A 16363-nucleotide genomic window follows, 5' to 3' on the forward strand; every position below is an offset into this window, starting at 1 on the left:
AAATGTATTTTCTCTTATGATTTTCTCAATAACATTGTCTTCTCTCCAGCTTACTTTATTGTAAAAAGACAGTATATAATACACATAACATACAAAATGTGTGTTAATTGACTGATTACACATAATATTAACATAATATCGGTAAGGCTTCTGGTCAAGTTTTTGAGGAGTCAAAACTTCCATGTGGATTTTTTACTGTGCACGGTGTCGGCACCCCTAAATCCTGTGTTGTTCAAGGATCAGCTGTTATAGATCGATAATACAAAGTCAAGATTCAAACTGAAAATGGAGCTTATTTAAAATTGTTTAGCTGCTTATAGCCCATCCTCTACCAGAATAGGGGGCCTCCTTAACCTACGTCCTCAGCAAATCCCTAAAAGTTAATAAATTATTGAATTCTGTTAAATGTATTCACCGGCTCAAGCCTAGGTTATGAGCTCACCTGGTGGCCATGCAAAAAGATTTAGAATTGAACATTTCTAGTTTCTGAGAAGGCAGGGTTTCGGTTCTATTTCCTTCAGTTTTAAAACAAACTCACGAAGGGGCACCTGGGTGGCTCAGTCGGTTAAGTGTCCGACCGGCTCAGGTCATGATCTCGCAGTTTGTGGGTTCGAGCCTCACGCTGGGCTCTGTGCTGACAGCTCTGGAGCCTGCTTCAAATTCTGTGTCTCCCTCTCTGTCTGCCCCTCCCCTGCTTGTGCTCTGTCTGTCTCTCTCTCTTTCTCTTTCTCTCTCTCTCTCTGTCTCTCAAAAATAAACAAACATTTAAAAAATAATGAAATAAAATAAAATAAGATCATGGCATCAAATAGTGGAGTGTTCGTGGGTTAAGATAACAGAGAAATGTAGCAAAGGGATGAATCAGAAAGAGTCCCCAGGCTTCAGTGAACCCAACCACCTGCAAGCCCATAATGCAAGTTCCATTGTCTTGAGCATTCGTATATGAGATACACTACTTTCTGAGTCTTTATTTTCTTTTCCGTCAAAGCAGGGGTGCTGTGTATGTGTGTCTCCATGTGTGTGTTTGTACATACCTACGTACATGGGTTTGTGTGGAGAGAGATCGGACTTGAGCGCCGTTCTACTGAAGACCGCGCGGTCCTCTTGTTACGCGTTCCCCGTGCTGTGAAAAACTTGGCGGCAGCACACTTTGTGGAAGCCTTTTACATCGGTGACAAGGTTCTGTGTTATCTGAGAAACAGTAGAAACTGACAGAAAGACTGGTGTGTAAGGTATATGCACAGGGGAGCCATGTGGACATGGTGGTGAGGGTTGGGTCCCAAGTTTTTACATTTCCTGCTGTCCCTGGTTTTCAGTGGGCGTAACAGTAACATTTTCATTACAACAGTGGGAGTTTACCTTCTTGATGTTAAGGAGCTGTCTGATTTAAAGACTTTAATTTTAAAAAACAGGTTTTTTCATGTTCAGTTTTCAGAGAGAGAGAGAGAGACAGACAGACAGAGTGCTAGTTGGGGGAGGGGCAGAAAGAGAGAGGGAGACACAGAATCCAAAGCGGGCTCCAGAGCTATCAGCACAGACCCCAACGCAGGGCTCAAACCCACGAACCGTGAGATCATGACCTGAGCCGAAGTCAGACGCTTAACCGACTGAGCCACCCAGGCGCCCCTGATTTAAGGACTTTGTCTGCTGACCAGTGTGCTACGCTGGCAGAGTTCAAACGGGGATGAGAGAAGCTTCCACACCCACCTCGCGCCCGGTTACTCAGATGGAAGCTGCTTACCCGTCTAGAAAGCTTGTGCTTTCTGAGTGGGAATCGGCCGGGAATCTGGCAGAAGGAGAGGGAGGCAAATAGAAAGCACCAGAGTGCTTCCAAGGTTCACGAACCGCTTGAATAGCAGCTTTATTTGGAGAGCCGCGAACATTCGGGGTCGATAGACCACACGCGTGCATTTCATCTGAAGGGTTAGCAATTAGACTGCAGAAGAACTGCCTGCTCTTTACTGGGAGTGAAATAACGAAGCCAGAAGAAAGGATTCTGATTAGCTTCGTGAAGTCCATTGTGGCTTCCATTTTGCTGATGGTGACAGAAAAGCTTCCCTTCCCCCATTTTCCTTCGGGGTCTTTCTTCCCACAGCACTGAAGCCTCCGAGGCTGATGCAAGTAGCTGGTTGCCTCCATGGCCAGGCGGACAACAGAGAGACTTCTCCCACCTTCCTCTGCACCCCGAGGCTCCACGGGGAGCAGACAAGACGGGAATGCATGCCTGGCCCTGGCTCACCTTGCTGCAAACACATCTCAGTGGGGAAACAGCAACTTGGCTGGTTTGCTCTGGGCACCTCAGATATATTATTTGTTTCATTAGCCATCAATTTCCGGAGGCAAAGGCTTACAACACCGCTTGGAAAATGGAATCATGGAGAGGCTGTGTGGTGGGACCCGGCTTTTTCGGGGCAGTTGCCTGGTCCTGGCATCCCCATCCTGTTTGTTCAGACAGGGAGAGTTTTGAGCGGCCCGGCTGAGAGAGCTGACATACAGCACCGTAATTTACATCATCTATCTCTTTCTGGAGCTTGGGCCTCTGGCAAATTGCATGTCTTTGTGTTGGATTAGTTTGGAATTTAATCATGCATTATTTTCCCTCCCAATTAAATTATTTATATATTTGATTAACGTTTTCACTGCGAGGAAGCCAAATGTTCAATGAAACCACAAATAAACACATGCCCATTGAATTTCAGGCCAGCTTCACGTGGGATCATTCTGTCTGTGGAATGTTAAGAATTCACTCTGTATATATAGCCTTCTTAGCTACCTGGGATTTTGGTGAGCAAAATCCACCCCATCCTAGGATCACGATGCAGGGGGAGTCTGTCTGGCTTAGGTCCCTCCCTTGTTTAGCCTAGCATCCTGGCTTTTTTCCTTCCCATGGCTTTTTATTTTCCCTGCACTGAAACCTCCCTCCAGCCTGACCAAGAAAGTCATGGCTCTGGGGCACCTGGGTGACTCAGTCGATTAAGCGTCTGACTCCTGATTCTGGCTCAGGTCATGATCTCACAGTTCATGAGTTCGAGCCCCGCATCGGGCTCTGTACTGACAGCACAGGCCCTGCTTGGGATTCTTGCTGTCCCTCTCCCTTCCCCTCCCCTGCTCATACTCTTGCTCTCAAAATAAAGAAAACTTTTAAAAGAATGTCATGGGCTCTGCTAGTCCAAGGAAGAGACTGAAATCACCTAATCAGGGGTGAGCAGACCAATGGCCCACAGGTAAGGTCTGGCCCACTGCATGATTTTGCACCACCCTTGAGCTAAGAATGGTTTTTACAGTTTTAAATGGTTGAAAAAAATATTTTTTAATGTTTTATTTGTTTTTGAGAGCAAGAGCATGGCAGGGGTGGGAGGTGGAACAGAGGATCTGAAGTGGGCTCTGTGCTGACAGCAGTGAGCCCGATATGGGGTTCGAACTCATGAACCATGAGATCACGACCTGAGCCGAAGTCAGGCGCTCAACCAACTGAGCCACCCAGGCGCCCCTTGAAAAAAATTTTAAGAATATTTCTTGACATGTGAACTGCTCAGTGTCAAGGATAAACAGCTGTACCTGTTCACTTACACGTTGTCTGTGGCCGTTCGCCTAAAACAGCGACAGAGTTTGAGTGCCTACAAACTTCTGACCACCAAAGCCTAAAATAGATTACTGTCTGGCTTTTTACAGATAATGTTTGCCGACACCTGATCTCTGGTTCATCACCAAGATTTAACAGACAAGAAAACCAAGGTTCAAGTGGGAGAACTGAGCTGTCCAAAGGTACACAGCTCATCAGAAATTGATCTGGGAGGCATCTTCCGATGCCCACCCCGCACTCTTCCCACTGTAGCATAGGGTCCGCCCTAAGATGAGCCCTCCTGTGGACACTCGCCACAGAGGCCAAAGCAGCTTGGGAAAGAAACGTAAATATTTAGGACCCATGGACATGTAAAATCTATGATTTCTTAGAATTTGAATTTTCACTTGAAATCTAGAGCCAGGAAATGTGTTCAGCTTAAAATGCATTTGAGCTGCCCAAGTAGGCAGAAGGATGCATCCGTATTTCTGTAGAGTAATTGATTACGTCCTGTGCTCAGCACTTGGACCTGGGCCCTGCCGGCTGAGGTGGTAGGATCTCATTTCAAGAAAAATAACTTGTGGTCTCACTCCAAGTTTTCACTCGAGCAGTTTCAGCAAAGTATAAAAGCATATGAGATGGAACTCAGGTCTCCTGTACAGGGACCGAGAAGGAAAATCCCCAAGATGCTAACCTTTGGGAAAGTGAGGTCGCTCCTACTTCCTGGTGCAGATTCTTCTGCGTCCCTCCCCATGTGGGGATGCAATGGCTGATCTCCATGGGATCCCCGGATTAGAGATCGTCCCAGAGGCCAAGATCAATGAGAGTTGTTGAGGTATAAATAGGAAAGGGGATCTTTTAGTCACTGTGCTCTCCAGCTCCTTGTCAGTTCTCTTCTCCAGCTTTGCAGCGGGTCCCTCCACACCTTTGTAGACCGCTGCTGTGACTTCCCAGCCTTCCGGTTTAAACCTCTCCTTCAGAGCCTTCCGTCGCTTGGCATGCACTTGAGGGGACTGCTGGGGTATTGGCTTCTCCTCAGTTGCCTCACCCAGAGGAACAGACCCCTTCCCTCTCCTCCTAGAGTCTCTGACTTCACTGGCCACCCTTGACGCCTCCCCTGTTGCTCATTCCAGCTCCCCGCCCCGAGTAAGGCCCGTTAACCTTGGTACTCTGTCCTTGGGGGCAGGCGTCCAAGTGCTGCTCTCTGGACGTGCGTTCTGTCCAAGGTTGTATCCTGCAGTCGTGCTGCTGGTGATCTGACCCAGCACTCTGCATCCCAAGTGGGCCCAAACTCGCCTACCTCAGCGGCATCCTCCCAGCCCATGGAAACTCTTACCTTCTTACCGCACCACGCAGTGGCGTGCTGGAAGCTTCCTGTGTCTGCTAGACCCATCCACCCATCCTCTCCTGCCACGCATGTTCCTCACACTGTTCTTCAAAGGCACCAGGTTCTGTCCCACAGGTCTCACTTTTCTGCCGTGCTGACCCTTTCTCCCCACCCCGTTCCCGATCTGCACACCTGGCTGGTCTCTGCCCCTCGCTTAGGTCCTGCCACGTCATTGAAGAAACTCACCCTGCTCTTTGGACGCAGATTTGAGACCCCCTGTTAATTATTTTTAGAAAACCCTCTTACTTCCTTTCATAACACTGATCACAACTATAATTATATGGTAATTTAAGCCATTATCTGCTTGGCTCCGGTAGACTGTCATTTCCTTAGGGCAGGAAGTATGTCTGTCTGATTCCCCGGCACAGGGCCTGGTGTGGAGTGGACCCCAGTACACACAGCCCCAGTAAACGCATGAGAGACCAGTAAAACGTTGCAGTCACAGATCGTACAGGAAGCGTTTGTTAATTGATGAGAAAAAGCGTTTCTAGAAAACTTGAGACTCAGCTTAAATGCAGCATCCACTCAGAAAACTCTGATTTTGCAGCTCATGCTCAGGTAGCCCCACACGTCTCCCCTTGGAGACCTGGGAGTCTTGGGTAACAAGCACTCAGTTCTCTCCAGGAAGTGTACATGCAAAATAGAGTGAACTCACCTTGAATTCGCTTACTCCACCCGGCAGGGTAGAGCTCACATCTGCATAGCATTCAAATCCTTTTGAATTCTTGAGAGTGTGTTATCTTCAAGTAACAGAACCCTTTACTTGCAGTCATGTTGTATGGATACCAGGTGAAATGAAGCTGAGTTAGATCAGCAGGAGCATCAAGTTCAAGCTCTTTTGTCCAGCGCAAGTTCAGTGTGCACATGAGTCCGAATCAATTCAGCAAATATTTACCAAGGACCTGCCAGGTGCCAGGGACACTGGTCAGTTGCTGAGAATAAGAAGCTAAAAGATGTGGATCCTGCCCTCCAGGAGGAGGCTCAGCCCTGGTTCTAATTCAGCTTTCCAGCTCAGCCTGCCCCTTTCCTCCTTCCTCCTTCCCCTCCTGTCTCCTTTTTCTTTTCGTGTCCCTCAATCCAAGTAGCTTATTTCCAATGACTTGGGAGAAAGTGAACCAAGAGCAGTGTTTAGGGAATGGATTTGTGTGATCAGCAGCTGTTTCCCCTGGAAAGGAGAGTTTGCAGAGCCCTTGTGTGTTCCGTGGGCTTAAAGGCTGGGCTCTGGCATACCTCGGGACAGTCCTGGCTGATAGGTGTGGGCCGCAAAGATGCGCTTGAAGCATAAATTTGAAGATTGCATGGTGTCCCCTGTCCAGCACCTCTGTTCTCCTCATACCCTCATATACATAACTTTTAAGAAATGCTAGTACTTAGGATAGTTGGCTTTTCAGAGGACACCCACGTCTGTGTGTCCTGGGTTGCTACACCCTTGGGGACCCAAGTGACTCTGTGTGGTTTCCTTGTGGCTTGCAGCACTTCTGAGAGGACCCTGGTTGTCTCCTGCTGTGCTCTGCTCAGTCACCCACTCTCCTCAGTTCTTCCACCTTTCTGACAGCTGCTCAGCTCTCCGACAGAGAGTTCACAGCAACTGCCTTTCTCTGCCCGCACCCATTTTTCAACTCCAGAAAGTGGGACCAACGTCATTTGTTCTAGCGGGCCGCCTCCTGGAGGAACGGAGAAAGGCCGACTGAGGGTGGCATCTTGCCCTCAGGCCCCCGGAGACCACTCATTCAGGAGCCGGAGCCTAAGCAAGAAAGTAATTAAGTGTTCTGTCACAGCACACAGTGCATGGAACCCAAAGGGAGCGTTCTCTCATTGAACAGATTCATTTGTGTGGGGTTTCCGTGGATGTTTCAGAAAGGGCTTGCAAGAGCCTTAAATGAAGGCAAATAGGATGTGGGGTAACCAGAGAATAAAAGCAACAGGTTCCACCCAGGACCCAGCTTTCCTCACTGACCCATAACTGGACACTTAAATCACATCATCATCTTATTTAAATGGACTTAAATGGGATCCTAGTTGAGAACTTTCTCTGCCTCTGGTGCTTCCTTAGGTTTCCTGGGTCTTGGGGTGTGAATCCAGGGAGCCTAACATTATTTGAAAACTTTGAATTGATAAGGAGTTCAGGGAAATTTATCTTCATATTAAAAACCAAGTTAATAGAATTACATAGAGCTGGAAAGAACCTTAGCACTTAGGGAAGCCATCCCTTTATTTTGTCCCTGAGGAAGGCTAAGATCCTGAGACTAAAGCATTTTGTTGCTCCCTGGTTCTCTTCAGTATCTAGTTCGTTTGTCTGTGATTATTACCCAACGAGAAAAAAACCCACAAATTGGAACTAAAGTGTAGTTTGAAAAGGTGCTTTGGTTTTTTGCTGGCCCTTTATGCAGAATCAGGTGTGCACACACACGTGTGCTCGTGTTCCCGTTCTCTGCAGTGTCAGCCACAGTGCTAACCCGGGACCCAGAGTGCGTGCGAGCTGGGGAGCAAGCACCCAGCTGCTCTGTCGACCGTGAGACCCCCACTTTGCAGAGGCCCAGCGAGGGTGTGCGGGCTCACCTCATTTCACAAACCCCCCACCTTCAGAGGCATTTCTGGGACACCCAGCTTCCTCCGAATAGGGAGACTCCTGCTACTTAGAAATGAAGCGTGCACAGTTACTAGGAGCAGATTTATTTAAGAAACATACGAACTGACACAAAATCACTTGTATATAAAATTGTCCTATGTTCCTTAGGGCCTCCGGTTGGGGCACTTTCTGCGCCCCCTTCTGTAGCCTTCAGAAAGGAGTCCTGCATTGCTCTCTCCCTTTCTTTTTTTTCCAACCCCCAGCATATAAATAATGACCATATTCATGGTGAGAAGAAGGAATTCGTGTGCCGATGGTTGGATTGCTCGAGAGAGCAGAAGCCCTTCAAAGCCCAGTACATGCTGGTGGTGCACATGAGGAGACACACGGGGGAGAAGCCTCACAAATGCACTGTGAGTGTGCGGCACAGGCTGCTGGCTTGGGGCCATCTGGCACTAGTGCGTGTCAGGTTGGGGTTCAGGGTCACCCGCGGGCCTCTACATGCTATGCTGATGAACCGAGCTGAGGGGGGTGCGGCTGGGTGGCTGGAGGCACGGGGGTCTGTGTTGAATGCCGGTAGTTCTGAGAAGGGGTTCTGAAATGGGGGGATCGCCAGAAGTGGAGAGCAACAGCCACGTTTTGGGGGACAGTAGAAGTCGTCTGCGCTGTCCAACAAGGTGGCCATGAGCCACATGTGCCTCTTGGGTGCTTTTGAGACTTGTCCAGAGCAACCAAGGAACTGATAATTTTTTAATTTAAAATTTTTTAAAATTTTTTAATGTTTATTTTTGAGAGAGAGAGAGGCGGGGGAGGGGCCGAGAGAGAGGGAGACCCAGAATCCAAAGGCAGGTTCCAGGCTCTGAGCCATCAGCACAGAGCCCAACGCAGGGCTCGAACTCACCGACCGTGAGATCATGACCTGAGCTGAAGTTGGACGTTTAACCAACTGAGCCACCCAGGTGCCCCTTAATTTAATTTAATTTAATTTAATTTAATTTAATTTAATTTAAAGAACGGTAAATATAAAGTCAGCCTCTGCTGGCAGGCAGCTAGCACATCACATAGCACAGTTTTGCGGAGTGGCAAGTGGGCAGCAGTGGCTGGGACGCCCTGGCGGGCACTGGGAATAAGCATATGACCACCACGCCGGCCCCAGCACAAATGCCCATCACGCTGGAGGACTCGGAGGGCAGAAGGAGGTACAAGCCTGGACTTGAAACACTTGAGTTCACTTTTAAAAGTATAACCCAGATGACTTGAGAGTTTTTCTTTGCCTTCCTAGTCTGTCCCCACGGCCTGGTATCCACCCGCAGGGTGGCTGGGACTCAGCCTCTTTCCCTGAGGTGCCTCCAAACACATGGGCACTGCTCAGCCTTGCACTTTACATCTTAAAGGCCCTTTACAAACATGATCAAATTCCGTGCCTTTGTATGGACACAAAGCCATATTAGTGAACTTTGTGCTGAATCTAAAATCAGTGGGAATTTGAGGAGATCAGTGAGCAGATAATGAAACCCATTGTGCACATTGAGTGGTCTATTAAAAAAAAAAAAAAAAAAGACCTCCAGGACTTTTACTAGCCCTGAAAATGCAGTCTCTTGAACTGCACTGAGCCCCATCTGAATCCCAATAAATGCAGAGTTTAGTGGACTTTTGTTCCTCGGTTTTGAAAAGCTGCTGACCCTCCAGACGTCAGTCTTTCATCAACTCTGAGGGACTGTTGGGCATAAGCCGGGATTGTGTGGAGTAATGCAGATTTACCTGTTGTCCCCAGTTTGAAGGTTGCACAAAGGCCTACTCGAGACTAGAAAACTTGAAAACGCACTTGAGATCCCACACTGGAGAGAAACCGTACGTCTGTGAGCACGAAGGTTGCAACAAGGCTTTCTCAAATGCCTCCGATCGCGCCAAGCACCAAAACAGGACGCATTCCAATGAGGTGAGGCTCCTCTATGAGACATTCTTTGGGCCCAGAGCTCATGGTGCAAACAAAGAGCCCTCGTGGGCAATGCACACAGAGGGGAGGCCCATCCCATCTGATTTCCTGTCTGCCATCCCCAGCAAGAGCGTGCACTGGCTGCGGCTGCAGGTGGGGGCCTGGAGCCTCAGAGGTAGGGGCTGAAAAGGGACCCGGTTTGCCGAGGAATGCAGATCAGGAGGGAACTTCAAACCCCTGACTAGTCTCACAGTTGTTCAGAACTGCCACCTACTGGTCAAACAGTCGGAACATTTAACTGTGGCATTGCTACCGCTTGCTCCTCCTGGAATAGCAGGATCCATGCAGAGGACGACCCTGTAAGCACCCAGGATAGATCAGAAGCAGTGTGCTGACAGCTGATAGCTTACTGCTAAGACAGCCACTTTTGTTTGCTTTCTCCAGGTGGTATCTTTAAATGCATTATATCCAAAAAGACTTTCACAGGGCAACCAGCCTTGGCTAAACAGGATTTCCAGACATTCTCAATTCCAGAGGATCTTGGGAGAGCTATTCTCAGCAAACCAGAATGGTTGCTGGTCAGTCATTTAAGACAGCATATTGAATAAAAGCGCCATGGTTAATGGGTGGTTCCTGCTGTGTTGCTGTTATTTGTAGGTACTCATCCCCTCAAAATGTCAGAAGGAGCATAAGAATGAAAATGATTCCAAACTATTTTGCTTATGTTTTTTTTTTTTAATTTTTATTCATTTTTGAGAGAGAGCACCAGCAGGGAAGGGGCAGAGAGAGAGAGGGAGACACAGAAACCGAAGCAGGCTCCGGGTTCTGAGCTGTCAGCACAAAGCCCGATGCAGGGCTTGAACCCACGAACTGTGAGATCATGACCTGAGCCCAACTCGGACCCTTAACCCGCTGAGCCGCCCGGGTGCCCCTGTTTTGCCTGTGTTTTAATGCATGTCTGCCTGTAGGCCTCCAGCTTCTATTTGAAGGTCTAGCTCAAGTTCTGACTTGTCTGTGATGCCTTCTCTTGAATGAATCCAGAGATGAACAAAAAAGCTCTTCACGTTTTGGGTAAAAATGCGATGGCTGGCCAGAATTTGTCAACAGGAGACATCGTTCTGCCCCGCTAAGCACGTCATCAGTGCGGTTGCAGTGTGTGAGAGAGGAGCATTTGACCTTTCAGCTCAGGGACCATTGGCTTTAAGGTCCTTGCCAAATGTCCCTTCAGCTTAAGGGACAGAGCAAAAACATCTCCGAAGAGATTAACGACACTTTTTTTTTTTTTTTTAAGTTTATCTCTTTATTTTGAGAGAGAGGGAGAAAGACTACGAGCAGAGGAACAGCAGAGAGAAAGGGACAGAGAGAATCCCATGCAGGCTCTGCAGTGTCAGCACAGAGTCCAATGCGAACCGCGAGATCATGACCTGAGCAGAAATCAAGAATCAGACGCTTAACCCACTGAGCCACCCAGGCGTCCCCCACACTTTCTTAAAAGCACACTCACACTGAAGCTCATATGTGCAGGTTCACATGTGTGAACTCTTTTTGAAAGGGTCATGGTGGACTAAGGAGATTGCATCCTTTGGAATCTCATTATTAGTCAACTGTTTGAGGATGCTTTGGGGGAGATCCCACATACCCATATTTTCACGTCAAAAATGCTTTTACAGGGGCACCTGGGTGGCTCAGTCGGTTGGGCGTCCGACTTCGGCTCAGGTCGTGATCTCCCGGTTCGTGGGTTCAAGCCCCGCATCGGGCTGTGTGCTGACAGCTCGGAGCCCGGAGCCTGCTTCGGATTCTGTGTCTCCCTCTCTCTCTCTGCCCCTCCCCCGCTCTTGCTCTGTCTCTCTCTGTGTCTCTCAAATATAAACAAAGGAAAATATTTTAAAACATAATAAAAAAGCTTTTACTACCCGCACTTCTTGTAGTGTCACCTACTGTACTTGTTTTGTGAGAACCTCCAGGGAGTCTAGGCGAATCCATAGAGACAGAAAGCAGATTAGTGGTTGCCAGAGGCTGAGGGGAAGGGAATAGGGTAAGGATTTCTTTTGGGGATGATGAAAACATCCTAGAATTTGATTGATAGTAGTGACAGTTGCACAAGATTGCGGATGTACAAAATGCCACTGCACCGTGCAATTTTGAAGTGTTCTTTTAATGGTATGTGAATTATATCTCAGTTTAAAATGTTTTAGGGAATGCGATTAACTTAGAATTAAATTAAAATACTTAACTGCATTCCATACATATATATATATATATATATATATATATATATATATACGCACAATTATGACTAGAAATTTAGAAGACATTCATTCCTATAGTATATAGGCCCAAGGCCCAGGGCCCACCCCTGTTCTTATGGAGAAATTGGGGCAGTGAGTGTGTTAAGATTAGTGGTATGCACATGTACAAACATACTTACTCAGCTTTGTGTCTTTCTTATGGACCTAAAATATGTGCACCGCAGTTTGCTATGCTTAAATGCATTACAGCTAAGCTTGTACACTTCTGTGAGGTAAAAAGTGAGATGCTGTATGAAAGTTTATCCATTAGGAGAGTAATAGATACCTCGGTCAGTCCTCTCTTTCACCAGGGTGGAACAGTTTATCTAAAATAAATTAACAGCCTTGAGCATGCAAGGCTTGGGCCTTACGAATGATGGACATTTTCACATCCACCAAAATTAAGTTTGTCCAGGAAGTCTAGATTTGTGTCATAAGACGGTCCTAGATAATCCTAGATATCTTCTTTCATTCATTTGCTTTCTTATTTGTACTTTCATTCATTCACTAAACAAATAGGGAGAGCTAGTTAGGTGACACAGCGCCTTGCTGTTCCAGGTTCGGCACAGAATACCGTGGGCTAGAAGCCAGTCTGGCCCTCCCCACCCACCCCCAGGCTGCCTCACCCATGTGGGGCTGTAGCAGTGACCTCTGCCAGGGACCCTTCCTCCAGACCACACAGCTTACGTCCTCCCAAAGCCACACTAAACAAGTTTCCTTGGGGTCTGACTCGGTTGTATCTCCTTCTCCAGAAAGTTCCAATGGCTCCCTCTTACCTTTAGGGAAAGTTTAGACTCCCTGGGCTTGTACCTGCTGTCACTGGGCCCAAGCCTGCCCTTCCAGGCTTGACCTCTTACCTTTGTGGCCGTGAATGGCGCTGACAGCCATGCCCCTGTGCACGAAGCGGTCCTGACTCTGGACCTTGGCTTTTCTTTCGCATCCCCTTCCCTCATTTTTATCCCTCAGAATCTTGTTCTTCTTTCAGGACCCAGCTGCAATGCTCCTCTTCCTAATAAAGTTCTGTTCATTGAGTAATTACTGTGTGCAACACATCAGGGTGAGCATTTCGTGTATGTTGTCCTGTTTAACCCTTACCATGACCCAGTGAGCTGGGCATTATACCCAGATGTAAAAACTTAATAACTGATGCCTCCTCCAGTCACCCCAACTGAAAAATGGTTCCCCTGTGTCCACATCATTCTGTAGCATTCAGAGTTTACCCTGGTGATAATTACATGCTGTCATATTTCTCCTGCGTATTTTATATCCCCTGACATCAAATCCTGCGGTATATAACTTTGTGTTCACAGAGTCTTGCATAGAGTAGGGACCATGAAATGTTTATTGAAAAATCTAGTCGGGTAAATTCTACAAAGTCAAGTACACAAAAGTATCCATGGCTTTCACAAAGTACCTTCGGTTGAGGGGGTCAAAAAGAAGACAGCCATGGCAGAAGTTGAGTTATCTCGGACCGTGAGACCGGCAACATTTATCTTCACCTACAGTTCTGTTTCATCTCAGCCATTGATCTCAACTGAATTTGGAGGCGAAGCCATGTAATTGGGTTAATGTGTTTTTTCGTTAACGCATTAAGTTTCCTGAACCCGTGTTCTGATGGTTTTTTTTTAAGGGGATATTGTGTATGCTCACACACAAGGGCACATGGATGGGTCCATATGTACTTGTAGGTGCTGTCGGTCCTAGAAGCGTAGAGTCTCCATCTCTAACTGTGTCCTTCTTTCCCAACTAACCCATAGTATACACATGCATATATTTATGGGAACAGGAGCTTCTCAGATGCATAGTGCTGGCCTGGCTGTGTGCCCTCCCCCGGCCCAACCCCTCCCTGACACCTGCACCACACATCCCAGTGTTCCCGCTGATGGAACAGCCTGTCACAGCAGTGAGGTGAGCAGGCACAGGGCCGATGTCAGAACACTATAAGGTAATGGCCCTGATCGCTGGAGCCATTCTTCTGTCCCTAATGCATAGAATTTGATGTGCTCGTCTCATTATATATATGCTGCAAATCACACAAGACTCTGAATAGAAGTAATTCATAGTTAATGGGAATCAATTCTACCCAAAAGAATCGCAAATTTGGAGGTGAAGTCTCTCGGGATAATTTTCGGAGTCTTCACTTACTACATTAGGACATTTCATCGTTTTATGTAGCACTCAGTCTGTTCTTGGGCTTTTAGTGAAAAAGCATCTTTTAGACACATACATTCTTTAAGACAGGACATCTTTTTTAATATAATGGGTACATTACATTAATCATGCTTTTTATGACTATCACTTACCTAATAGCTTACCTTCTGATATACATAGACATCTACTCATATAAGCACTCATGCATATATTATATTTCAAGCCGGGTAAACAAGATCTCAGTTCTGATGTTGGTCATGAGTCGGTGACAGTGATTCTGTGATTTGAGTGAATAATTTAGCTGTAAGCATCCGTATACTTTTTAATGACAGCATTTGTAGGTTTGTCGCTGGCCCACAAAGGAAATAATTCACAGGCCTCAGTGTTCAAGAGCAAAGCCTAGATCAGGAACCCTCATTTCCAGGACACCATCCAACAGCCCTTCTCAGTTTGTGAGTGAGCTTTCATAGACGGTCTAACAGGGCTTTAGAGCTTTGAAAATCCGAAAAGTTCTGGATATTCAGAGCCCTGATCATCCCAGACCGTGGTAATGCCACCCAAACGGGCATATTTTAGTGATCTCTAACATTGAAGAGGGGTTGGCAATGTTTTAAAATTATGCCTGTGTGTAGAGAGCACATTTCCACAAAGGCTGTAGGGATTTTTTTGGTCTGAAAACCAGGACATCCTTAAGGAATTTCTTCACACAGACCCTCCCCAAGGCATATAGCTTTCTTCTGATTAGGTGACAGGTGTCTTTAAGCCTTCTTCTTAGAAGAAGATGGTGGTCACTACCACCATCTTTTGTTACCATCATCTTCAAATACCTATTGAGTAGCTACCGTGACACAGAATACTTCTTCCTACTCTCAGGATAAATGTTTCCAAGAACATACAGGCAAGTTACACACTCCTCGCTCTCCTAGCACATTCTCTAAAAGAATAGCCTATTAAAGCTAGATTCACTGACTGGTATTCAGATGGCCTTTATTAAACACTTAGTAGGTAGAGGTATTTGAACACGTCACAGCTTTGCGGCAGTGCTTTTGAAGGAATTCAAGATACGGTGTGCACCCACGAGACTGTTGGGCTGGGGCGTTATCCCTTTGATAACCGTCTCTTATTTCGTTCCATGTGGCTTTCGGCAGAAACCGTATGTGTGCAAAATCCCAGGCTGCACTAAGCGCTACACAGACCCCAGTTCCCTCCGGAAGCATGTGAAGACAGTGCATGGCCCAGAGGCTCATGTCACCAAGAAGCAGCGTGGGGACATACATCCTCGGCCTCCCCCACCACGAGATTCCGGCAGCCACTCACAGTCCAGGTCACCTGGCCGGCAGACTCAGGGAGCCCTTGGTGAGCAGAAGGACCTCAGCAACACTACCTCAAAGCGGGAAGAATGCCTCCAAGTGAAAGCAGTCAAGGCAGAGAAACCCATGGTATGTCATTCACTTTCCTTCTGCTTGACCTCAAGCCACCCTAGGTCATTTTCAAAAGCCAGCTAGGGCATTAGGAGGGACCAGACTGCCCGGGTCCTCACTGCCCTGGGCTCTCTGATTGAAGAGGTCAGGAGCTCAGAGACCTGGGTTCCTTACTCAAGGTGAATCAGTGTAGAAGAGCTCAGAAAAGAGCATCAAGGTTTGCTAACGGTTAGCTAAATCAATCTGGAGCCAGACCACTTTGTTGTGGCAGGTAGAGAGGCATGACTGTCTACATTTTCAGCAGGGCCATAATGCAGAAAATCATCCATTCTGTCTTTCTGGAAACATGTTTTTTGTCTTAGGCTTTGCCCGGGTGACCCTGAGATAAATAAGCCGTGGTCCCCGGTCTTTAGGCACTTACAGTCCAGCAGGGTAGACAGACCAGCAATAGGCAAATATTTACAACTCCATGTGCTGGGTCTTTAACACAAGTCTGCATGAGAGCATTCAAGGGGGGAACAAACCACCCGTGCACTTGAGGATGTGACTGGCGAGGCTGAGGGGGTGGCCCTCAAGTTCAGCACTTAGAGAGGGGCAGGGGCAGGGCCGCAGAAACCGTGGGGCCCTGGGAGGATGTGCAGAAGTAAAAACGAGTGAGAATAAGAAAGATTAGATTTTACTGGTGATGGGGAATGACTTGGCACAACTGGTTTATTTTAGAAAAGCCAGCTTGAGTTCCAGGCTAGGGATTGGCTTGATAGACCAGAGACCATTTCTGCTGTGGTACCTGAACCAAGGAGGCAGAGAGCAAGGGAGGAATTTGAAAGATGTCACAGGGAAAACTCATTCTGGTTTGGTGACTGATGGATGGTTTATGCTACAGTCGCGGCTTCTCTCAAACTTCTGTTGGTTATTTTTCTTTATGTATGTGCCATACTGAAACATCTAAGACTTTTTAGAAGATGAGAAAAATGAAAAGAGAAGCTGTCCGAAGAGGTTCAGTACATTTGTATTTGGCAGTGTACCTAATGGAGTCAGCTCTGGGAACG

General features: G+C 47.2%; 1 protein-coding gene across 4 annotated transcripts in view; it reads left to right on the plus strand.

Moving 5' to 3' along the window:
• GLI3 (GLI family zinc finger 3) overlaps positions 1-16363 on the plus strand; it is a 283446-nt gene that overhangs the window by 256695 nt on the left and 10388 nt on the right. For all 4 annotated transcript variants that reach the window (XM_060632184.3, XM_060632185.3, XM_060632186.3 and 1 more), the window contains 3 exons: positions 7782-7931; positions 9293-9457; positions 15042-15332. In XM_060632184.3, the coding sequence (XP_060488167.3) occupies positions 7782-7931; positions 9293-9457; positions 15042-15332 (606 nt within the window). The remainder of the gene's footprint in view (positions 1-7781; positions 7932-9292; positions 9458-15041; positions 15333-16363) is intronic.

This window comes from Panthera onca, chromosome A2 (genome assembly GCF_046562875.1).
Source record: "Panthera onca isolate mPanOnc1 chromosome A2, mPanOnc1 haplotype 2, whole genome shotgun sequence".
Lineage (NCBI taxonomy): Eukaryota > Metazoa > Chordata > Mammalia > Carnivora > Felidae > Panthera > Panthera onca.